Genomic DNA, 26,061 nt, shown 5'->3' with positions numbered 1-26,061 from the left:
ACAGGAAATCCTGGCAATAGAGTTAAAAGAAAAAGAAGAAAGTAGAAACCAGAGACTGGGACCAATACAAAGGAAAAGAAGTACATGGCCAGACAACAAAGGTAGAAAAATTGAATTTTATTTTTATTTTAAGATAAATTAGTGTGGTAGCTGTAGTATTTTTTTTGTTTTATTTTATTTGTAGTTGTTAATTTGTAATGTACTGAATGGAATATTTGAAATTTATGTCTGCTACTTGTATAGCAAGAGGAAAATATTTTTGTTTTTCTGGTGTTATCCTGCATGCCAAAGTCTGGTTTTGGGGGTGGGTTTCAGCTGATTTTTTGTCTACATATTTTATTAGTTTGTGGTCAGCCTTAAAGGTTTTTTTGTTGAGCCTGTGGGCTTGTGTACTATTTTCAGTGATACCTTTTTATATGCTCTATGGCTGGTAAAATGAGTGTGGCTACTGTGGGGTGTGTCAGCTGTAGTGGTCGAGCCATAGATAGTGACCCCACCCTTAAGGCTGGCACTGTAAGAGTACTACCACATTTTTTCCTACAAAAATATCACTGCCCTTAGGAGCCATGCCTTACAGAATAGTGCGTAGTCAGATGCACATGTAAATTTTAATGCATGCCAATTAACTTCAGTGATTGGTTGTTAGCACACAATTATTAATAGTTAAGGACTTATTAATTAATTTGCATGTGCATCTTGGGCGCACAGATCTGGGTGCCTTATATAGAATCTGGGGGTGTCTGTATAGTGCCTGAAAATACATGTATCTTGGAGTATGTTCACTACCTGCTGGTGATCGCTTCACTCCATTTAGAAACTCATCCAACAGTATATCATTTTCTTTACTATTTTTTAGTGTAGTTGTCAATATATATATTTTCATTTTCATTTTCATTTTCAAAAGAGATAGACGTCCAAAAAGTGACATAAGTCAGCATTTGTACGTTTATCTCACAGAAATGCCCAAATCAGTATTATTGAAACCTCTTTTTGGACGTCTTTCTCCGAAGTCCATCAGAAGGATGTCCAAATCTCAAGGGGGCATACCAGGGGTGTGTTCAAGGTGGGACTTGGGCGTTCCTAAGACTTGGACGTCTTTCAGCCATAATGGAACAAAGCAAAAACGTCCAGCACTAAAACTTAGACGTTTTGAGCTAGATCTCTGTTTTTCTTACGAATAAGGCACAAAAAGGTGCCCCAAATGACCAGATGACCACTGGAGGGAATCAGGGATGACCTCCCCTTACTCCCCCAGTGGTCACTAACCCCCTCCCACCCCCAAAAGTGTGTTGAAGAACATTACTTGCCAGCCTCAGATGTCATACTCAGGTCCATTACAGCAGCATCCAGGTCCCTGGAGTAGCTTAGTAGTAGGTGGACCCAGGCCCATACCCCCACTACCTGTTCACTTGTAGAGGAAACTGTGAGCCCTCCAAAACTCACCAGAAACCCACTGTACCCACATATAGGTGCTCCTTTCACCCGTAAGGGCTATGGTAGTGGTGTACGGTTGGGGGTAGTGGGTTTTGGGGGGCTCAGCACACAAGGTAAGGGAGCAATGGTCAAATGTGTACCTGGGAGCATTTTATGAAGTCCATTGTAGTGCCCCCTAGGGTGCCCTATTGCTGTCCTGGGATGTCAGGGGGACCAGTCTACTAAAAATGCTGGCTCCTCCTATGTCCCAGTGGCTTTGATTTTGGACGTTTTACACTTGGACTTTTTTTTTTTTTTTTTTTTGCCGAAAATCAAAGACGTCCAAAATCACAAAACATCCATAGTATTTTCGAACACAAAAGATAGACGTCCATCTTTTTCGAAAATGACCTTCTTTTCTGTTTGGAATTTGGATGTCTTTGTAAAACGTCCAAATTCTGATTTAGACGTTTCTTTCGAAAATGCCCCTCCAGATCACTTCATTATATATTTCAATATATTCTTGAAGTTGTAGACCTTTCCCTTCCCAGTATAACTGTACATTCTTTACCTCTTCTCAGGCTTGCCCGTACTTCGATCACTCCTTCTTTTTTATTATGGAAAGAAACATATATGACTTTTATTTATTAAGAAGGTATAAAGGAATCTACAGGATAAAATCTAAAACTATACAACTGCCAGCATTTATAAGCTTGAAAGAGAAAATCAAAGAAATTCAAATAAATTGGGTCAAGTCTAATTAAAATGGATTACTCTACATTGCCCAGCATGAAATTTCAGCTACATCATACATCAAAGCCACAGAAGTATTGTTTGGGAAATCAATCTATTTCTCCATGAGGAAAATAGGGACGTTTCATGACAATCAAAAAGATGTATGTTCAGCCAGAAAAATTCTTTGTCTCGAAGGCCGTATAAGGGCCTTAACGGATGTTTAAAATGTTTTTATGTTTGATATGGAGCTGAATAGCTCCCTCATTCTTTTTGCTTTCACTGTAAAACAGAACCTAGCTCTGTCGATGATATAGCATTATACACCTTTATTGGCAACTACTCTAGATTTCTCTGCATTTTTTTTTCATTTCTCCCATCCGTTCAACTCAGGCATCTCATTAACAGTGCACTGCCAAGGGCCTTCTTAAACCTCCGGCTTGTAAGACAAGTATGTAGATCTGATCATACACAAAATGATGCAGGCAGCTATACGGCGCATCTCGATTATTTTAATGCGGTTTTCCTTTCTAGCCAAGATCTTGTCATTTCTTCAGGTAGTACAAAATGTCATGGTTAGAGCTAAAACAAAACAAAAAAAATAGATGATACTTTTTCTATTGGACTAACAGTTGATCAGTGCTATTTTGATGCCGGCAGCCTAGAGGGGAGGAGCAACTGGGGATCACTGTGTCCCCCCCCCCCCCCCCACACACACACACTAGACACCAGGATAGCCCCGGTAGGTACTGGGGTGGGGTAGGAGGTCTGCTTGCGGGGGGGGGGGGGGGGAGACAGATTGGGGGTGGAGGATTTGGATAAGTGGGCCCATTCTGTTGGGAGGGTAGTTGGGAAGGGTATTGAGTTGAATGTGATCATAGGAGACCGCAGGCCCCTTTAAACAATAGCAAGCCCAACATGGGGTGTACTATCTCTGTATCTGCAGTCAGAAACACACAATGTTTCCAACTTCAGCAATGCAAATTTATATTTACTGTGGGGCCAGGTCATCTGTGGAACTGATATAACTCAGGTTACTGGGTACCATAGTAAATATTGCTGGAGTAAAATGTGTTATTTTACCACAGCTTAGAAACTAAGGCTCGCTAGGTACTGTAGAGGGGTCAGAGATCTATTTGTTGGGGATCTGTTGTAGTGGCTAGAGGAATGGATTTGGGGTGGGGGACTTGGATCACATATGGGGTGGAGTATTAAACTATGAAGTGCCACCAGCCCTTTTGTCATCTTTTCCTTGAACAATTATTGAAGAGAATGTTGAAATTTTTGGGAAACACTACTGGTTTTAAGTTTTAGAATAAATAATGCATTTCAGTTTTGAGATAATGTCTTCTTAAAATATCAATCATCAAATTGCAATCATCTTGCACACTAGCTAATTACCTTTAAGCACTGGAACAAAGTCCCTTCAGTGATTTTGTTTATGATGAGAATGTTTATCTCTTGTCCCTGAGCTATTAAGTAATGACAATAACTGACCTTTCCATGTCCTAATCTACTGAAGAAAATGAAACAATGTACCCTACTGCCTAGTGTCTGTGGGGGAGGGATGATATGCCAAAGACAGAATGACAGGTAATGCTGTGTACGTATAATGTACGGTATTAAAAAACAGCACAAAAAGGTGTTAACACAGTAATTCAGATTGATAAAACTGGCTCAGATTTTAGATTGCACATGTTTAGCATAGGGTAGAAATGCCTTATATATTATTTTCCTCCAAGGGTTGTGATGTCCTGAACCAGTTTTTGTTTTTGCGCCCCTATCTGGGGGTCAGTCTTGTGATATGATCCAAACAGATGGCAAGGCTCATACTATGAAAATGCTCCTACACCAGAAGGTACTTGTGTTGTCTGATCAATTTAGTTTTCCATTTTCAGTGTCCTCCTTCAACCTTGACACAGCCACAAAGTCTGTTTTGTGAGCTTGATGTGCTGGAGCGCCATCCTGTTGAGAAAGAAAATACTCAGAAATGTCTTGAATTTCAGGCAGAAGGCTCTGCTGCAGTAGGACATTTTTAGGATATTTGGAAAAAATGTTGGGGATCCCATTTTTTTTGGACACTGTGTAGAATACCATAAAGTATGCATGTATCGTCAGCTTTCAAGCACCCACATGTCTTTGGCTTGTGTAAGTACCTGGCCTAAATTGTAGGCACATAAATACCCAGTTAGGCTAGTATTCTATATAGGAAAGTAGGCACCTATGTTCCTTTATATAATAGGCTTCTACCAGGCATCTGTTGGGTGCATAATTTTAGGTACCCTGTTATAGAATTGTTCTGTATATGGATAGTTCCAGCCCTCTACTATATGGATATTGGTGGAGCACTTAGATTTTCAACACCTCACTGTGTGAATACAAACTGAAAATCTATAGATAGCAGTTATACATTCCCTGGCCACCAAAGAACATACAGATGCATTTGAATATTGGTGCATATGGTTTTCATATCTACTTTGGAAAGTTTTTCTTCCAATACTTACAGTTTCATTGATCCTGATACCTGTGCTGCACTGAGATTAATATCTAGTAGATTTTCCCTTGCAAAAATATTAAACAACATCCCAAAAATGTAGAACAGAATGCCCTATGGCTAGTAAAGTTTCTTTCTAATTCCTGTGTTTGGAACATTGTTATAATTTTTATAAGAATTTCTATTTATATGAAGAATAAGTTTATAAGAACATTCTGTTTAAATGAATACTTCCATTTAATCCATAGAAAAGGTGATTGGTTCCCTCTAAGTCTTAGTTTTACTGTTCAAAAGTCAAGCACAGGATCCACAAAGGTGGAAGAATACCAAAATCCCACAAAAAGGCACAAAGGATGGATGAAGTGGGGAATAGATAATGGTTTTCTAAAGACAAATCAAGGGACACCCAAGCATTGGATAAACACTCTCTATTGATAGTAGCTTAAAGACTTGATGCGGCACCATGTTTCGGCTAAACATGCCTGCCTCAGGAGTCTATAAACAACAAATAGATATGAACTAAATCTAACTTAAACTCATATGATAAAAAATGCACAATAAAAATATGGATACATCAATACATGTCTTAAACCTCTGGAATGATTTCTACCAGTGCAGAGCCGCTAGAAGGCTGTTCCAAAGAACTAGGCCAATCATTACAAGTGTCTGGAAATTTATTAAAGAAAACCTCTCAAAAGGAGGGGACAAGTAACAAATTCTGATGGGAAAAATGAAGGGTATGTGCAGGGGTATAGGAGGCCAGACACTTCAATAAAAAGAGGGGAATCCCACAGGACCTAACATTATGAATTAGTATCAGAATTTTAAACTGTATACGATAAAATTGGCAGCCAGTGCTCTGCTTGCAAAAGGGGTGTGACATGGTCAAGTGTGGAGGCTCCATAAAGGAGTTTAACAGTCACATTGGGCCCAATATTCAGACCACAGGAGGTAGCTGGGCTGCCTCCCACAGTCAACGAAGACCCGGATAATCAATGCCACCATTTCCAGTGATCGGCATTGAATACCTGGGTGTTTTTTAGCTGGTTTAAATTTAACTGGCAAAGCTGATATTCAGCACTGGCCAGTTAAGTTAAAACTGGCCAGAGATATTCCAGCTATTATGGCGGCCTTATTTGGCCGCCAAACATAGCCAGCAATGCATTGAATATTAGTGGATAGTTGGTTATATCGAGTGATTTAACCGGCTATCTGTTAAATGCTAACCGGCAATATTCAGCAGGAGATAGTCAGTTATCTCCTGCTGAATATTATCAGATAGCCATTTAAGTGCCATTTAACTGATCAGGTGGATTCTGTATAACTTGCAGGTGTCTAAAAGTTCCCTATCTGGGAGTCCCACAAGTAAGGCATTACAGTAATCAATGTGTATCAAGGCAAGGGAGTGAAATAGCACCCGGAATGCACTTGGTGTCAGAAAGTTATGAGTGGAGCAAATCAGCCATATTAAAAAAAAACAATTCCCAATGGTATCTGAAATGTGAGAATGGAACTTATGATCAGAGTCCAGGACTTCACCTAAGATTTTCACTGATTTGCTGATAGGGATTTTATGATTTGGAAGGGTGACAGAGTCTATAGTACAATCACCCCAAGGAGGAGCAAAAAGATTGCCCTTGTTTTGCTCACATTCAACAGCATACAGTTGTCTCAAAGTCAAGTGGCTATAGTTGAAAATTTGGAGTTTAAGATGAGAAGATCCTAGGGGTTCCCAGGGTTTATGGTGCCCAAAATCTGAATATCATCGGCATATAAATATAGGGTGTTAAATCCAGCAACTGTATCAAGGTTGCAAGCGGACTTAAGAAAATGTTGAAAAGGGGACTAAAAGAGATTCCTGTTTCATACCATAGTCAGGTCAGAAAGGAAGGGAGGTATCAGCATGCCAAAGAACACAGTAGTTCCTGTGAGATAAGTATGACCAAAACCATTGCCAGGCATTGTCAATGATGCCAATATCCTGTAGTCTGGTGAGCAGAACATTATGGTTTAAATCAAATGCCGATGAGAGATCAAGAGATAATAGAAGAACATATTTACCAAGTAACAAAGAGGTCTGTACAGTGGTAAGCAGACCAATGAGAGCCATCTCAGTATTATAGTGGTGGCGGAAACCCATCTGATGTGCATGTAACGCTTGTGACGCTTCAAGAAAGTCAGACAGCTACTCAAGTACAAGGGCCTCAATATTGAGACAGTGGGAGTTAGACTGGCTAACTCCCGCTGTCACCAGTGAACCTGGAAATTCAATGCCAGGGCCGTATCCAGCTCAGCACCCAAGGGAAGGGAGCTATGGACTTCAGAGGTAGTTAAATTTAGTTTTTTAATTGTTACAAGTGCCCCCTAGGGTGCCCGGTTGGTGTCTGGCATGTGAGGGGGACCAGTGCACTACGAATCCTGGCCCCTCCCACAACCCAATGCCTTGGATTTGGTCGTTTTTGAGCTGGGCGCCTTCGGTTTCTATTATCACTTAAAAACGATACCGCTCAGCTCAAATCCGCACAAATCCGATGCATTTGGCTGGCACAAACCGTAGTATTGGAGAAAAGATGGACGCCCATTTTTTCCAAAATACGGTTTGCCCTGCCCCGCCCCTTCACATACACATTCTCGGAGATAGACGCCCATGGAGATGGGCATTCGCGTTCGATTATGCCCCTCACTGTGTTCAGGATGGTGTGCTTTGGGAAGAGGGGGGCAATTGTATTCCAGGCAACAGCCTGGTTATCAAATGAAAGGATAGCAAAGCGCTCAAGAGACAGAATGAGGTGCTCGCTCAAAGAGACTCAATAACGAGAGATCTCTGAACATGGTAGTCTCAACCGGACAAGACGAGGGCAGAAGAGAGCCGAGGACCTCAAAGGTGACCAGTGAATGGTCTGTAAAAGGTACTGGGATAATCAAGATAGAACAAAAGAGAGATTAGCAAGTGGTTGGAGAACACAGCATCCAAAATATGCTCCTGGTAATGTATGGGAAGAGAAACATAGGAATGTAGACCAATAGCCTGCAGAGAGGATAGAAAATCTTCCATGAAAGGAGCCCCTGTGGCTTCCAAATGTAGGTTAAAGTCTCCCAGAATAACAACATAAACCAGGGATCAAAGAATAGTAGGTAATGAGAGCCTGAAGGTCTGACACAGGTTGAAGTAGGAGGAGGGGAGTGACACAATAAAAGGAAGGAAATGGATTCCAATGAGCTCAGCCATAAGGGTAGGGTCTCAATATCTGAAAGCTGATGAGAAACACCTGGCTGCAGAGTCAAGTGCAAATTAAAAATGACAGCCAGCCCTCCACCTCTCCTACCCTGCCCATAGGCGAAAAGAAATGTGTAACCTGTCGGGGCGGCCTGGCCAAGGTAGATGAAATTTAATGTGGACAAATGCAAGGTGAAGCACATTGGAAAGAATAATCCAATTCAGAGTAACCTGAAGCTAGGATCCACCTTGGGGGTCAGCAGTCAAGAAAAAGATCTGGGTGTCATTGTAGATTAGACGCTGAAATATTCTACTCAGTGCGTGGCGGCGGCCAATAAAGCAAACAGGATGCTAGGAATTATTAGGAAAGGGATGGTGAATAAGACCGAAAATACTATAATGCCTTTGTATCGCTCCATGGTACATCTGCACCTTGAGTATTGCGTTCAGTTCTGGTTGCTGTATCTCAAAAAAGATATAGCGGAATTATAAAAGGTTCAAAGAAGAGCAACCAAAATGATAAAGGTGATGGAATTCCTCTTGTATGAGGAAAGGCTAAAGAGGTTAGAGCTCTTCAGCTTGGAAAAGAGATGGATAAGGGGGGATATGATTGAGGTCTACAAAATCCTGAGTGGTATAGAACAAGTAGAAGTAAATCGATTTTTTACTCATTCCAAAAGTACAAAGACTAGGGGACACTCGAGGAAGTTACATGGAAATACTTTTAAAACAAGAGGAAATATTTTTTCATTCAACGAATAGTTAAGCTCTGGAACTCTTTGCCAGAGGATGTGGTAACAGCGGTTAGTATATCTGAGTTTAAAAAAGGTTTGGACAAATTCCTGGAGGAAAAGTCCATAGTCTGCTATTGAGACAGACATGGGACGCAACTGCTTGCCCTAGGATTTGTAGTATGGAGTGTTGCCATGATTTGGGTTTCTGCCAGGTACTTGTGACCTTGCTTGGCCACTGTTTGGAAAACAGGATACTGGGCTAGATGGACCATTGGTCTGACTCAGTATGGCTACTCTTATCTTATGTACCTCTACATCAGCCAGTTCAAAAATTTCTAGATATAAATTCAGCAAAAATTGCTTGTATGAACAATATCCAAAGCTGAAAAATACCTAACTAGGCTGAAAACTTTTACATTCACACTGTGATATTTAGAGGGGCATTTTTGACCGGTGACGCCCATCTCTAAGGGTGCCCATCTCTGAGGATAAGGGTGCCCGTCTCTGAGGATGGCACCGCGAGGGAGCGGAGCCAACCATATTTTCGAAAAAGATGGCCGGCCATCTGTTTTTTTGATAATATGGTTGGGGCCGGCCAAATCTCGACATAAATGTTGAGATCGCCGGGTTTGAGATGGCCGGCTTCAGTTTTCGCCCATAATGGAAACCAAAGCCGGCCATCTCAAAAATGAACAAATCCAAGGCATTTGGTCGTGGGAGGGGCCAGGATTCGTAGTGCAATGGTCCCCCTCACATGCCAGGGCACCAACCGGGCACCCTAGGGGCACTACAGTGGACCGCAAATTGGTCCCAGGTGCATAGCTACCTTACCTTGGGTGCTGAGCCCCCCAAAACCCACTCCCCACAACTATACACCACTACCATAAGCCTAAGGGGTGAAGGGGGGCACCTACATGTGGGTACAGTGGGTTTTGAAGGGCTCCCATTTTCCACCACAAGTGTAACAGGTGGGGGGGGGGGGGGTTGGGCCTGGGTTTGCATGCCTGAAGTCCACTGTACCCACTAAAACTGCTCCAGGGACCTGTGTACTGCTGCGATGGACCTGAGTATGGCATTTGAGGCTGGCAAAAAAAGTTTTTAAGTTGTTTTTTTGAGGGTGGGAGGGGGTTAGTGACCACTGGGGGAGTCAGGGGAGGTGATCCCCGATTCCCTCCGGTGGTCATCTGGTCAGTTCAGGCACTTTTTTGGGACTTGGACCTGAAAAAAAGGGACCAAATAAAGTGGACCAAATTCTCGCCAGGGACGCCCTTCTTTTTTCCATTATCGGCCAAGGGCGCCAATCTCTTAAGCACACCCTGGCACGCCCCTGTACCGCCTTCGCTACCCTTCCGACATGCCCCCTTGAAGTTTGGCCGGCTCTGCGACGGACTGCAGCTGAGGCCCGCCAAAATTGGCTTTCAATTATGCCGATTTCGCCGGCCTTGAGAGATGGCCGGCCATATCCCGATTTGTGTCGGAAGATGGCTGGCCTTCTCTTTCAAAAATAAGCTGGTTAAAGTCCTAAATATATTTAATGGAGGAAAAAGACCTCAAAAGTCTAGGCACGGCAGCAAGTATAATGTCTTAGTGCCGGCACATTTTATTTATTGCATCTGTATCCCACGTTTTCCCACCTATTTGCAGGCTGTGTGGCTTACAGAGTTTGTTATGACATTGTCCTTCCATTATATCACATACACTTAGTATTGTATAGAGATTAAGTAAGGGAAGAGAGAAGGAAGGTGTTAGGCAGGATAGTATGGAAGGTGGACTTTAAAAATTGGAAGGATTGGTGAGGTAGTTTTGTGAGGCTATGGGTTCTTTTTGTAGGCTTTGTTGAAGAGATGTGTCTTCAAAGATTTGCGGAAGTTAGTTATTTCGTCAATAGCTTTCAGGGCTGTAAGTAATGCATTCCACAGTTCCGTGCTCATGTAAGAGAAGGTGGTGGCGTGTATCAGCTTGTATTGTAGTCCTTTACAGCTGGGGAAGTGCAGATTGAGAAATTTGCGGGATGATCTTATGGCATTCCTGGGAGGCGAGTCTACGAGGTTTAGCATGTAGATTGGGGCGTCTGCGTGAATGATTTTTTGTACAATCGTGCAGATCTTGAACGCAATGCGTTCCTTGAGTGGGAGCCAGTGAAGTTTCTCTCTTAGGGGTTTTGCACTTTCGTATTTGGTTTTTCCAAATATGAGTCTGGCGGCGGTATTCTGGGCTGTTTGGAGTTTTTTGATAGTCTGTTCTTTGCAGCCAGCGTACAGTGCGTTGCAGTAGTCCAAATGACTTATTACCATTGACTGTACTAGGGTACGGAATATGTATCTTGGGAAAAAAAGTTTTATTCGTTTGAGTTTCCACATGGAGTGGAACATCTTTTTCGTTATGTTCTTCACGTGAGCATCGAGTGTGAGGTTTCGGTCAATGGTAACTCCAAGAATTTTCAGATTTTGTGCAACGGGGAGAGAGCAGTATGGTGTGGTTATGGTGGAGTAGTTGTTTTTGTTGTGTTGTGAGGTGAGTACAAGACATTGTGTTTTTTTCTGTGTTGAGTTTTAGCTGGAATGCATCCGCCCAGGAGTGCATGATTTGGAGGCTTTGGTTGATCTCATTGGTGATTTCATTTAGATCGTGTTTGAACGGGATGTAAATCGTGACATTGTCTGCTTATATGTAGGGATTAAGGTTTTGATTGGTTAGACGTTTGGCTAAAGGTATCATCATTAGGTTGAAGAGAGTTGGTGATGGGGGGGGGATCCTTGGGGAACTCCAAATTCAGGTATCCATGGGGGTGATTTGTCCGCGTTCGTTGTTACTTGATATGATCTTGTGGTCAGGAATCCTTTGAACCATTTGAGAACTGTACCTCCTACTCCGAAGTATTCTAGTATATGTAGTAGTATTCCATGATTAACCACGTCGAAGGCACTGGACATGTCGATTTGTAGGAGGAGTATGTTACTACCAGTTGCAATTGTTTGTTTGAATGAGTTCATTGCAGACACTAGTACAGTTTCGGTGCTGTGATTTGACTGAAATCCTGATTGAGATTCATGTAAAACTGAGTGTTTATTTAGGTATTCCGAGAGTTGTTTCATCACTATGCCCTCCATGAGTTTGGTTATGAGCAGGATAGATGCTACTGGGCGATAATTGGTTAGGTCCATTGTGCTTTTCTTAGCATCTTTTGTCAGCGGAGTAAGTAAGATGTTTCCTTTCTCCATGGGAAAGAAACCATTTTGAAGCCTGTGGTTTACATGATTCATGAGGTCTTTTTTGAATTGTTTGGGGGCGGATGTTATTAGGCTATTGGGGCAAATATCTAATTTGCATTGTGATTTGGCGTATTTTCCAAGCCATTGTGAGATTTCATCTGGCGATATCGTGTCAAATTTGGTCCATGATCGATCTGCTGGGCTTTCCTCAGGTTTTGGATCTAGACATTCAAGGATGCTTGTGTACTCAATTGTGTTGGTGGGTATCATGAGTCAGAGCTTTATAATTTTTTCATTGAAGTTCGCAAGATTGGTTGCGGATGGGGTGTCTATGTTGTTAGAGATAACCGGTGTAGTATTTAGGAGTTTGTTTACGAGTGAGAAAAGTTTGTGTGTATCCTTGTAGTTTGGTCCTATTTTAGTTTTGTAGTACGTTCTTTTAGTTTGTCTGATAGTGTATTTGTATTTTCTTTGTAGCTGTTTCCAGTCTGAGTGTATGTTCGTCTTTTTTCTTGCTCCATGCTCGTTCTAATCTTCTGACCTTTGTTTTTAGTTCTTTCAATTCTTCATTAAACCATGGTATTGAGTTTTTTCTATGTGACGTTCTGGTTTGCAGTGGTGCTATGTTGTCTACTACTGTTCTACATCTGTTGTCCCATTCTTGGAGAAATTGGGGCGAGTCTGTAGGTGTTATCCATTCATCGGTATAGAATTGCTGCCAGAATGTTAGTGGGTCTATTTTGCCTCTCGTAGTATAGGTTTTTTGCTCTTGTTTTTGTTGTGTCTTTTTGACACGTATGGTAGAAGCTTTAAAAGCATTAAATAAAAAAAAATAAATAAAAAGTCTTACAGCATACTGCAGAGCATCTCCAGTTGCTAGCAGTTAATCATTACTCCCCTCGTCCTGATCACATGGCAGACTCGGGTATTATCATAGGTCAAAAAACCTCCACACACTTTTATTCAATCAAAATTTATACTTAACATAGCACTTTCTTCAATTTTTCTTCTGTTTTGGGCAAATTGAAAGCTAAGTGACTTCAAAATTGTCCGTTATAATGTGCTAATTATGATGTAGTTTTTGAAAAATATTTTTTGATAAAATTAAGAAAACGCAAGGATCCATGGCCAGTTTTGAGCCTGAGGATTTGCACCAACTGAAACCTGGTGTAAACCCTTGTGCCTAAATTATGCATGGATCGGCCATATTCTATAACACTGCACACAGTTTCTAGGAATGCCCCTGATATGGCCATGCCCCCTTTTCAGATCAGCACAAAAAATTTACACACACATTTTTATAGAATCCTAACTAGGGAGATGCATTCATAAATTTTAATTTTTCCCAGTTAGTGCCAGTAATTGATTATTAGCACCCAATTAGCGAGGTAATTAAATTTGCTGATGACACAAAGTTATTCAACGTTGTTAAATCGAGACAGGATTGTGAAAAATTACAAGAGGACCTTACGAGACTGGGAGACTGGGCCGCTAAATGGCAGATGATGTTTAATGTGAGCAAGTGCAAGGTGATGCATGTGGGAAAAAAGAACCCGAATTATAGCTACGTCATGCAAGGTTCCACGTTAGGAGTTACGGACCAAGAAAGGGATCTGGGTGTCGTCGTCGATAATACACTGAAACCTTCTGCTCAGTGTGCTGCTGCGGCTAGGAAAGCAAATAGAATGTTGGGTATTATTAGGAAAGGTATGGAAAACAGGTGTGAGGATGTTATAATGCCGTTGTATCGCTCCATGGTGCGACTGCAACTTGAGTATTGTGTTCAATTCTGGTCGCCACATCTCAAGAAAGATATAGTAGAATTGGAAAAGGTGCAGCAAAGGGCGACTAAAATGATAGCGGGGATGGGACGACTTCCCTTTGAAGAAAGATTAAGGAGGCTAGGGCTATTCAGCTTGGAGAAGAGACGGCTGAGGGGAGACATGATAGAGGTATATAAAAAAATGAGTGGAGTGGAACAGGTGGATGTGAAGTGTCTGTTCACGCTTTCCAAAAATACTAGGACTAGGGGGCATGCGATGAAACTACAGTGTAGTAAATTTAAAACAAATCGGAGAAAATGTTTCTTCACCCAACGTATAATTAAACTCTGGAATTCGTTGCCGGAGAAAGTGGTGAAGGCAGTTAGCTTAGCAGAGTTTAAAAAGGGGTTGGACGGTTTCCTAAAGGACAAGTCCATAAACCGCTACTAAATGGACTTGGGAAAAATCCACAATTCCAGGAATAACATGTATAGAATGTACGTTTGGGAAGCTTGCCAGGTGCCCTTGGCCTGGATTGGCCGCTGTCGTGGACAGGATGCTGGGCTCGATGGACCCTTGGTCTTTTCCCAGTATGGCATTACTTATGTACTTATGTACTAATTATTGCCAATTAACTGCTCATTTGTCAATTAAGCTGTGCGTGAAATTATGGAATACACCTGACGCATGTCAAATTTTGGAATGCAGTTTTGGGCACCATTTATAGAATCCAGGGGAAAGAATGTAGGGAAGGCAATTCTATAACAGGGTGCTTACATTTACTCCTGCATTACACATGTAAATGTACAAAATACTGATAATAGACCAGAAACTTTGAATAATAAAATGAATATTATTATAGACCAGTGGCGTAGCTACGTGGGGCCTGAGGGGGCCCCGGCCCCCGCAGATTCACCCCAGGACCCCCCTCCCGGCGAACCCGCCCCCGCCGCCGCCTACCTTTACTTTTGCTGGCGGGGGATCCCACTCCCCGCCAGCCGACGTCTTCTCAGTCCTTCCTGCTCTTCAATTTGTTTGCTGACGTCCTGCACGTAATTGTACGTGCAGGACGTCAGCAAACAAATTGAAGAGCAGGAAGCAACTGAGAAGAAGACGTCGGCTGGCGGGGAGTGGGATCCCCCGCCAGCAAAAGTAAAGGTAGGCGGCGGCGGGGGCGGGTTCGCCGGGAGGGGGGTCCTGGGGTGAATCTGCGGGGGCCCCGGCCCCCTCAGGCCCCACGTAGCGGCGGGTTCGCGGTGGGAGGGGGGGCAGGGCCGGGGGGAGGGCTAAAATGTGCCCCCTCCCCCACGGAAGGCTGGCTACGCCCCTGTTATAGACTAGTAAAAAAGGCCCATTTCTGAGAAATGAAACGGGTGCTAGCAAGGTTTTTCTCGGAGTGTGTATGTTTGAGAGAGTGTGTGTGAGATGGACTGTGTGAGAGAGAGGGAATGTGCGAGAGTGTGTGTGTATGTGTGACAGAGAGAGTGTGACTGGGTGCGAGTGTGTCTGTGACAGTGATAGTGTATGTATGAGAATCAGAGTGTGTGCCAGGGGCCCATCACTCCCTCCTCCCTCCCAGTTCCAGGGTCTCCCTCCCCACTCCCTGTGCACCCCAGCTGACCTTGTTAATCACCCAGGGCAACCACTCCAGGTGCCTGAGAAAACAACTGTGGCAGGAGTTAATTGCTTTACTTGCAACTCTCTGTTCCTTTGTGTACTTGCTAAACCGGATATCTATGCCACCTCAAGTTTCCGGCTGGAGGCTTCAGTTAGAACGTTGGAGGTGCCTTTTATATATAGAGATGATTAATATCGAGATTATTGTTTTTCCCAGAGTTCTGGGTATGACTCCTAAAGTTTTCCTCAGAAATATTTCCTCAAATTATTACTTTAAAAGGAATGAAGCCTGTGAAGACTGGGATTACTTTAATCAGTGGGATTTGAATTAGAGATTTAAGTATATGTATTGTTAAATAACTTCTGGTTTTTTTAAAAGAGAAGGAGTGTAATCAGATGTATTATTTCTAACTAATATTGGATAAGTATGTTTTCAATGAAATGAATTGACTATATACCGTATTGGACTTGAAGAAGCCAACCAGATGATCAATGTGGAATAATGAATTAGATGAGTAATATCTGGGGGAAAACAGGTTAATACCACATTTTTTTTCCTATTTGTTTAATTGATCTCCTTGTCTTGTTTCACTGTCCCTATTTAGTGGTCTAAGGAATTACCTGATTAAAATAATTCATATATATTACCTTCTCTGTATTTCTGGCAAATTGTTTATTGCTTGTAAAAATTTAAATGGTTATAAATTAAAAAACAAAATACTGCCACCGACGTGCATGTGTGCACATACACAATAAATGTCAGTATTCTGCCTAACGTGCTGTTCTGCTAGACAGCACATAAATTCAAGGAGGGTGTAAATAGGGGTGGATCATGGGTGGGCATTTTTACCAACTCTATGTCTGGTGTGTTGGTGTGTAAATGTTAGGCATGCTGATACTGGGTTATGCTAGTCAGAGGCATAGCCTGACCTTGATTTTGGGGGATGGGACCTGACCTCAAAGTGGGAGGGGACACATTTTGCCCCTCTTCCCTGCCACTCTCTGCCCCTGCTGCAACCCCACATACCTGAGCTTGTTGGGGTCCCCAAGCCCCGCCAGCAGAGCCTTCCTGTGGTGATACTCAGTGCCGCACTGCCTGCCCTGTTTTCCCACCCTGGCACACATGCTTGGTTGTAGTGAAATTGAACATGCGCGAAGCTCACACATGCTCAATTTCATTAAAACCAAGCATGCATGCGAGGGAGGGGGAAACAGGGCAGGCAGTGCAGCGGCAAATATCGCTACAGGAAAGCTTCTTCTGGCGGAGCTTGGGGACCACCGCCAGCCAAACCAGCAGATCCACCACTACAATAGCCCTCAGACTTGCAGGTCACTTATATATTTAAGAGGAGGAGGTATTTCTATGTTCCAGGAGGGCTCACATATTTGTAATGAAATGAAAGAGTTAAAGTGGGAATTGAACCTGGATCCTGTTTTTCACTGTCCAATGCACTGACCACTCCATCCGCTTGCTTGCTGCTTTCTTAGGAATGGCCATAATATCTGGAGCTGTCAAAGGGCCTGGAATATACTGTCACTTCTTTGGGGGTTGGGAGGGGGTCATGCCTTAATCCCTCCAGTGGTCAACTGGTCAGTTAGTGCACCTTTTTCTGTGACTGAAACAGGTCTAGATAAAAACATACTTCTTTTTTTTTTTACCCTGGATCTTTTTTTTCTATTCCATTATCCCTGAAAAATGTCTAGATTGTAAGCCCACCCAAAACATACCTCCAACAAGCCCCCTTGCTATTTGGGTGAACTCAGTGAAAAACGTCCAATTCTGCCTTTTTGAAAATCGTGATTTAGACATTATGGCAAGAAAAACATGTTTTTCTCGTTGGCAAATGAGCACCATAGACTATTCTCATAGGTGTCCTATTATAAAGTCAAGCCTCAATGTACATTTGTTTCTGTTCTCTTAGGGTCAAGGTGATCTGTTGAAGAATGCCAAGAATGAAGCCATAGAAAACATGAAGCAGATCCAACTGACATGCCTCTCCTGCGGACTAAGCAGAACTGGAAGTGGGACCCTAGAAACAAAATCAAAACGAAACTTGGAGGCCATTGAAGAGAAGGACAATGGGGAGGAGAATGGCAAGATGTAGAATCAGCTGGGGATGCATTTGAAAAACTCTAAACTGCTGTATTTTTATAAAACATAAAAAGATTCACAGAGGATTGCCCTCTGTTGGGTATTTAAAGTGTATAAAAATAGATCTTCACTTGGCAGTATTTTAATGCTGTTAATTTAATCTTATCTAAATACTTTATTAATAATCTTTTTAATAATTCTTATGTGTGTATCCATATGTGTGTGTGTATGTATGAAGAATTGTTACAAACTGTTTGTTATGTCGTCCATTAACTGATTTATTATTTAGCCACCTCTGAACAAAACTGGTTATCCAAATTCAAAGAAAGAGTCACATAAGAAGATACCCACTGTAATATTTTGTGCCTAATTTGAATATTCTGCTTTTAATGTTTAGCAGCTTCTCTGTGTTTATGCAGGACAGTGCAAATCAGATTCAACCAATGAATAGCCATTTTCTGAGGTGTGGAAATGAGGGGCATTAATAAACACATATTAGTGTATGGCACTCTTCTCCAAAATTATACTTTAGTAGTTAAGCAGAGTAACATGTCAGCTAGACAGAAAAACCAGAAGACAAATAATTTGTTGAAGAACCAGCCCATTTGATGTATTTTTAGGTCATGTTTTTCAGTTGTAGCTCAAAGTGAGTTATATTCAGCTATAGTGGATGTTCCTCTGTCTCCAGAGGGCTTATAATCTAGTTTGGTACCTGAGACAATGGAGAGTTCAATGACTTAACCAAGGTCATTGAGTGTCAGTGGGATTTGAGCTCTGGCTTCCCTAGCTCTCAAACTGTCACAACTGCTAGGCTACTGCTAGATCGCTGTGGCAAAAATTTAGGACAGATGACATTTTCATGCAGTGTTTGGTATTTAATATCTCAAGAACTGATAGTATTCATGTCAATTTTAAAAAAAATATTGACTTTTCTGAGTTAAACCAGCACTATTTCAGATCAGTCTAGCACAGCTCCCAAGTACTTTACAGATTACAGCCTGGATGTGAACAGCTCTCTAGTTTTTATTACTCCAGGGGACAGGAACGTCAGTGAAAAAAACCTTTCCCTTGCAGAGAGAATAGTTGCATGTGATCTTTAGCCATTCTAAGCTCTGATTCTGGCCATTATTGGCAGGATATTTTTAGCCCCCACAGACCATGAGCTTTACATGAAGAAATAACAAGGTAGCTAACAAGCAGTAAGTAAGTCACTATTAGAAACACATATTATATGAAAGCTATGTGTAGAAAAAATTAATACAGAGTAGATAAATTCTGCATAAGGAAGTAGCTAGAATTTAAAGGTACTGATACACTTATGAATAAATTAAAATGCTTATTAACCAATTGATCATCTTCAGGGCAGTGATGAAAATTAGGTTAATGTTTGTCACTTTATTGTAGCAAGAGAGCTGGATAAAAGACAAAGGCAAAATAACACAGAGTTGTATCATTGTTCCTTTGAGACCATTTTCTGTTTTAATTTCTGTGAAGTACTGTGCTCGAGTGTAGTGTTTATAGCCCCTCTAATGAAATAAGTGTTCTATGCTTAAGAGAAGGGATTATATTTATTTAAAGCATTGCTTTTATTTTGAAAAGCTGCTTTTTTTTCTTATGACTACAGAGTGTGAGCTTTTTCTGAACTTTTAACTGTTGAAAGTTTTATTATCTGAGAATCTTATCTAGCCGCTGTGTTAACTTATTCTCCATTTCTTAATAACACTATCTTGGTTATTTTGCACATAACTGAAAGAGTAAAGATTGTATGGAATAATGTTGGCTTGTGTTTTCCTTGTACTTGGGAAGTCTCACATTCCCTCGTGTCTGTTTTATCTGCGTATTTGGCTAGCATCTGAAACAGATCTCAGAATTTCTTCCAGGCCTGTTGCTGCTCTATTTCAGTCCCATTTTGGTGATCTCCTCTGTCATGCTGAATGCCATTTCAGGTAAGGCTTTCATTGCCCTCAAGTAGAGGAGTGTGGTAGCCGTGTTAGTCCACTCTTAAGGTTATCAATAGAAATCAAACAAAATAAAACATGGAAAAGAAAATAAGATGATACCTTTTTTATTGGACATAACTTAATACATTTCTTGATTAGCTTTCGAAGGTTGCCCTTCTTCCTCAGATTGGAAATAAGCAAATGTGCTAGCTGACAGTGTATATAAGTGAAAACATTCAAGCATTACTATGACAGTCTGACAGGGTGGGAGGAGGGGGGTGGGTAGGAAGTATGCATGGGGACATCAAAGCATATCATTGATATTCTAACAGGGTGGGTGTGGATAGGTGAGGGGAGGGTGATCAACAGAGACATACAGCTTTATGGTTTATAATGGGCTAGGAACCCCAGATCCTTGTTAAGTCCTTTCTGTTGGGTGTTAAAATATTCAATCATTCTGACTTCAAAGGTCTTACGTTCTTGTATGGTTTTAAAGTTACCTTTGAGGATTCTCACTGTGAAGTCACTGGTACAGTGTCCTGGTCCTGTAAAATGTTGACCAACAGGCGTGGGAACCCTGCTGGCACCAGTATTGTTCATATGATGTCTATGTAAATTGAATCTTGTCTTAAGCATCTGGCCTGTTCTCCAATATAGCATCCTTCGTTACATTTTTTTACACTGAATGATATATACCACATTGGAAGATGAGCGTTCCCTTTATGTTGAATATCTTTCCTTTGTGGATAACTTTGGGGTCCTGTGAAATATTTTGGCATAGTTTGCAACTGGATAAATTACAGGGAAGTGTGCCCTTCTGTTCCTTTTCAGTCTGTGAAGGAAGTTTACTTCTGATTAGCTTGTGTTTTAAATTGGGTGGCTGTCGGAAGGCCAGTACTGGTGGGGATGGGAATATCTCTTTCAGTAATTCATCCTCCTGGAGTATAGGTTGTAGATCTCTTATGATTTTCCTCAGTTTTTCCAGCTCTTGATTGTATGTCACTACAAGCGGGATTCTGTCTGTGGATTTTTTCTTTTTGTACTGTAGCAGATTCTCCCTGGGTGTTTTGAGGGAGGAGGCAATATTCTTGGAGATTATTTTGGGGTTGTAGCTCTTCTGTTTGAAGGATTCAGTCAGGGTTTTAAGGTGTCTGTCTCTGTCCCCTGGGTCAGAGCAGATACGGTGGTATCTTGTGGCTTGGCTGTAAATGATGGATCTTTTTGTATGTGAAGGATGGAAGCTGGAGTTGTGGAGGTAGCTACATCTGTCTGTGGGTTTCTTGTGTATAGATGTTTGTATACAGCCATCACTGATTGAGACCGTGGTGTCCAAAAAATTGACTTTTTCTGGGGAGTAGCCAATTTTGAATCTGATTGTAGGATGGTATGTATTGAATGCAGAATAAAATTGTTTCAGAGTTTCTTCACCCTCCGTCCAAATCATAAAAATGTCATCGATGTACCGGTAGTATTTTAGAGGTTTGGTCTGGTGTGTATGCAGAAATGTCTCTTCCAGCTCAGCCATAAAAAGGTTGGCATATTGGGGTGCTGTCCTGGTGCCCATCGCAGTGCCCATTATTTGCAGATAGATATCATTGTTAAAGTGGAAGTAGTTGTGAGTTAAGATGAATTTGATTAATTTTGTAATAGTTTCTGGTGAGTATTGATGGTCCAGTGTGGATTTTTTTAGGAGTCTTCCACATGCAGCTATGCCATCCGCATGTGGAATGTTGCTGTATAGTGATTCTACATCCATCGTGACCAGAAGGGTGTTAGGTGGTAGTTGCTTGATATTTTTCAATTTATTCAGAAAGTCTGTGGTGTCTTGTATGAAGCTGTTAGTTTTGTGTACGAGAGGTTTCAGAATTCCCTCTATGAATCCAGATATTTCTTCCGTGATTGTGCCAATACCTGATTTGATTGGTCTGCCAGGGTTTCCCAGTTTGTGGATCTTGGGTAGCATGTAAAATGTGCCCACGGAAGGTTGATTTGGTATGAGTTTCTTCAGGTGAGGTTGCGCTTGTGTAGGAAATGTTTTGATAAGGTCTTTCAGCCCTCAAGGAAATTGCTAATGGTTGACTCCATTTAAGAAAAACAGAGTGGGGTCCACACTCTCCACAGCAATCGAACACAACAGAAGAAAAAGGGGTGGAGAGGGCCCAATGTCAAGAGATCAGTCACCACACTCAAGGGTAAGATGCTCCAGAAAAATCTTTATTACTGTAGGAGCATCTTACCCTTGAGTGTGGTGACTGATCTCTTGACATTGGGCCCTCTCCACCCCTTTTTCTTCTGTTGTGACTCCATTTAAGGTCATAATGCGTTGACACATTGTAATGCATATTCAAATACATTGTGCAAAACATAGAGGGTTCAATATTCAAAGGCTTTGTCTGGACAAATCTTTAATTTTAAAAATTCTGCCCCACAAACTGGTTAATTTTGTTCAGTCTGACAAAAAGTAGCTGATTACCTTGAGGTCCTGGTTGGGCCTTTCCGGGGGCACAGATTTAATGGAGCTAGATAGCTCTGAATATCAGTATTAAGCTTAACAGGATAGTCAGGCCACAAGAATAGCTGTCCTACAGTTATCCAGATAAGTTTATCTTGAAGTCTTTAGCAGGTTATTATATTCATTAGTTGAACTTAGCCATTTTAGGAGGGTTGGTACTAGGCAGGGCTTTATTTGTAGACAAAAACAAAGTGGAACTGTGGAGACAGGGAGGGGCAGCTGGAGGGCCAGGGGCAGGAGCAACAGGAGAAGAGGGGCTGGATTAGGGAACAGAGTGACTATTATTTGTTCTGTTCTAGGCTCACCCCCCTCCCCTCAGCATCCCTGTAGGCTGCCTGGTAGGCAGGGGCTGGAGTAGAACACCCATGCTGTTGTGGAGTCTGAAAAGAAGTGCCGGAACTACGTTCCAGGGCCTTCCCCCAGAAATTAAACCCTGGTACTAGGTCATGGTAAAATAATGTATTTTAGTCCAACAAATTTTACTATGGGAAGCCACTGTGTTGCAGTACCTGAGTACTGCAGGTTAGTAATGCCCACAATAAAAAATTTGTGTTACTGTAGCTGGGAATATCGCGTGTTTCTGGCTGCAGTAATACATACAGCAGGCCCTAAGTCAGGCCTGCTATCTCTTAAAGGGGGCAGTAGTGGGATATCGCTTTTGCCCCATTGAGCCCTTAGATTAGAAATGACACATTGGGGTGCACAAGTTCACACCGAAGACAGGCCAGGTTTTCAGGATGTTTGTAATGACTATGCATGAGAGAGATTTGCATATAAAAGAGGTCGGTGAGGACTGAACTTGTGCATCCCTGTTCTATGTGAACTGATTCTTGTCTTTAACATCTGGCTTGTTTCACCAGTGTTGCACCTTTCTTCACATGTTCTGCATTGAATAATGTATACATTAGAGTTGGAGGATCAGTAGTATGTTGAAGGTCTTCTCATGTGGATATCTGTATGTTCCCTTTTGTGACACTGATACCATCTTCTGTCTAGCATGGATAAATTTTGCCCCCAGAGGGGGTTAGACAGTTTTCAGCCTGGCTTTTGGTTTTGCTCTATGACTTGCATATGTGGGGGTGTGATGGTGTCCTGCAGTTGCTCTTTAAGGGTGGGGAATGGTAGGAGGTAGTGCACCCTTTCACCCTCTCACTCTCTTATACCCTCCCCCATTCTCTTTTCCCCCCTCCTGTGTTCTCTCACTTTGTCAACCCAACCCTCTCCCTTCCTCTTTGCTATCTTTTCCCAATTCCTTTAAAAAATTAGTAGAAAACAAAGGAACAGATTCACTATGCGTGTGTGGAAAAATAGGTGACATTGCGACTGGGAAATGTTAGAAAACTTCTTCCAGGAGCAGTCAGCCCCTTGCTCCTCTCTCCAAACACTTTTCTTCTCAAACTTCTGTGATCCCCTCTAGAGCTACACCTTGTAGTCTCTGAAGAAAACTCCACCCAGAAGGGTGGGCTAAGTAAATACATGTACACACCAGATAAAGTACTTTATACATAGAACATCACCTTTACTGGCAACCTGGAGCCCCCTACATATATGGCCAAGTGTAGTTACTAGTGCAAAAGTTAATGTAGAAATAGACACAAAGCCAGACCAGAAATCAGAGAGCTCCACTGCTGGGATAAACTAATTCTGATCTGAGGCTGCAGTGTTTTGGTAATGGAAGCGCAGCTGGTGGGAGCTGGAACAAGATTTTGAAAGCATTTTGAATCATTAAAGTCAGACACTTGTGCTGCCTGCTTAGAGATTGAGGTAGGAAAAAAATAAATGGGGGAGGGGAGAGAGAGTAGAGTAGAAATAGCATCCTTTGCTGTGTGCTCCCACTCTACTTCTCTTTCCTTCCTTCTCTCTCCTCAACCTCCGCCTCCTTCTACCACTTTTCCTCTCCCCTCCTCCAAACCTCCCTTCAGCCTCGACCTCAATATTTGACTGTTTGAGAGGAGGGAAGATCTGGGAACCATGCATGCTGTGATGATCAGACCACCAGCAACATATTTTAGTTTATCATTGGTGGGGCCTGGAAACTCTGCCAGCCCTGCTGCTCCAGCCACCACTGATGCCACCTTTTCTTTGTTCCTTTGGCTGAAGGGAACCCTGCCAGGGATTCCAGTACTACTGCTTTGTCTGCCTGCCTTATGACATCAGCATCACAAACAGAAGGATGAGCAGATGGAGACATTGAGAACATAAATACGTCTTTATTGCATAAAACAGAATAAAACAAGTGGAGAAAGCATGCAGACGCATAGCTTTGGGAATGCTTTGGAACAAAGATTTGTATAAGGGGCTGACAGCATTCTTACTTTATATAGGAGCCATTTAGTAAGCTTTGTTAGTGGTTTACCATGGGAATTGCTGATTACTATCATTCTGAGCTCATGCTAACAGCTAATGCAATACTTTAGCAGGCAGCTGTTTAATGCAGCAATTGCCATGTACTAATACAGAAGGACACAGTTAATTTCAGGAGACTGCTCCTTATAGCTAGCATATAGGTCATTACTGCGCATTTACTTTTAACACAGAAGTTAACATCACCTCAAGAGGTGTACATAACTGCATCGCATGTTACAAGCTAGGCAGCTGATATGCGGTAACACCTTTTTCTTTGCACTAGCTGCTTGGCAAAGTGCTAGAAATGCCCCCAAAAGTAACACCAATGTTCTGACATGACTAGACATTAATTTTGGCAGTTTCTCATGGGAACTGCAAAACCTTAGTGCAGCATAGTAAATGATGTCCGTATTGCATATATGCTTTGCTTCTGTGTGGTGTTACCACTTGTTTTAATCATGGGGCAAGGGGAGTGTGTCAGGTCTCGGAATAGCGATGATAAGGCACTAGAAAGATTGCACACTCACACAATATAAAGCAATACTAATAATACAAACTTTATTAGGCACAAGGATACATCACCAAATTCTTTGGCATCTTAATGCTTTACTCATCAGCTGGGAGAGGGCCCTGGACAGCGAGGACAAGAGCAGTTTGTCACATCACATTCGCTAGCAGAGGTATATTTCTTATACACCGCAACAAACAAGTGAGTTTGAGTGGCTTGAACTCATCACCTGTCATGTACGTATTAGAACTTCCTAGTCTGAGTGTCCCGCCAATCCCGGGCCTATGTCCAACTTATATAACCTGTTTATGAGGTTAGATACAGTTCAGAAAAGAAATTAAGTACCGAGATTAAGTAATTCAGTGAGGAGGTGAAGTACAATTCAGTTCTCCTCAAATGTCCCTTCCATCGTAGGCCTTTTACAGGGAAAAAAGCAGCTTGTATGTGTATGTGTGGCTTCAGGTAGGTCTGTGGTGTTTATATCCCACTGTCTCTAAATACCTCCCATAGTAAGTTCTACATCTGGACGCTTCCGCTTAGGCCCTCCAAAAATACATGGTAGGAGTCTATAGTGTAATGAAATCTGTGTGGGCCCAGCTTCCATTATAGAATGCTAGCATAACCTCATATTAGCACACCTAACATGTACACACTCCTACTTACACAAGCCATAGACCAGGCATATAAATTCAGAAGGGTCTTGTGTAACCCAGGGGCAAAGCTAGACTTAATATTTTGAGGGGGCCCAGAGTTAACAAAGGGGGGCACTAAGCATACAGGTTGGGTAGTGCTTGGTATACTTCTAAATAATGCCTTACAGTGTTCTTGATTATGGATTACTAAGTCTGGCCTGCATCATCAATATAAACCACATACACATTTATGGAAACCTTGGAAACAATGGCATTGTTAAAATTGCATTATCCCATAATTTAACCTTTGCCATTATAGTAGACTTGAGTCTGGTCAACCTCTCAACACACATCACAGTATCCTGCAAAATAATTATTGCAGTGGCACATATTCTTCAACTCTGCTTTAAAACAAATATAAATGCCTTATAAAACTGTTTTAATAACATAAGTGAATACCTTTGAAGTCTTCTTTCCATTCCTCCGGCTCTACTGATTTCTCTCCTTTCTGAGGCTGACAATCGGTTCAATCCCTGTAGATTCTGAAAGTGTTCCTTCCACCCTCTTCTTCTTTCGAAAGAGCAGACAAAGGATTGTCATAGGGAAAAATCTTAGAAATGAGCTCACTGTGATAGCAGCTGAGAGGTATCCTTAGCAGTGCTGTCAACATAACTGGGCAGACTGGATGACTAGACGTTTTTTTTTTCTACCATAATGTAGTATGTTTCTGAGCTTTTTCTCTTGTTTTACAATTCTCCTCTCTTTAACCATTCCAGTGTCAGGTTTTAATTTACTGTTTTCTGAAGTAACTTTCTATGTAAAACACAACTGTAGTGGAACAGACAGTTT

The 26,061-nt window shown here is 41.9% G+C and overlaps 1 protein-coding gene across 1 annotated transcript in view; it reads left to right on the top strand.

Moving 5' to 3' along the window:
• The window catches only part of PLCL1 (phospholipase C like 1 (inactive)), a 683,152-nt gene extending 664,966 nt beyond the window's left edge, over positions 1-18,186 (top strand). Inside the window, exon 6 of the mRNA XM_030209205.1 lies at positions 17,105-18,186. Within this exon, the coding sequence (XP_030065065.1) occupies positions 17,105-17,287 (183 nt within the window). The 3' untranslated portion in view covers positions 17,288-18,186. The remainder of the gene's footprint in view (positions 1-17,104) is intronic.
• Positions 18,187-26,061: the final 7,875 nt, after the last annotated feature.

This window comes from Microcaecilia unicolor, chromosome 7, assembly GCF_901765095.1.
Source record: "Microcaecilia unicolor chromosome 7, aMicUni1.1, whole genome shotgun sequence".
Lineage (NCBI taxonomy): Eukaryota > Metazoa > Chordata > Amphibia > Gymnophiona > Siphonopidae > Microcaecilia > Microcaecilia unicolor.
Note: the sequence above shows the minus strand (reverse complement) of the source record. Positions and strands in the feature narration are given on the sequence as shown.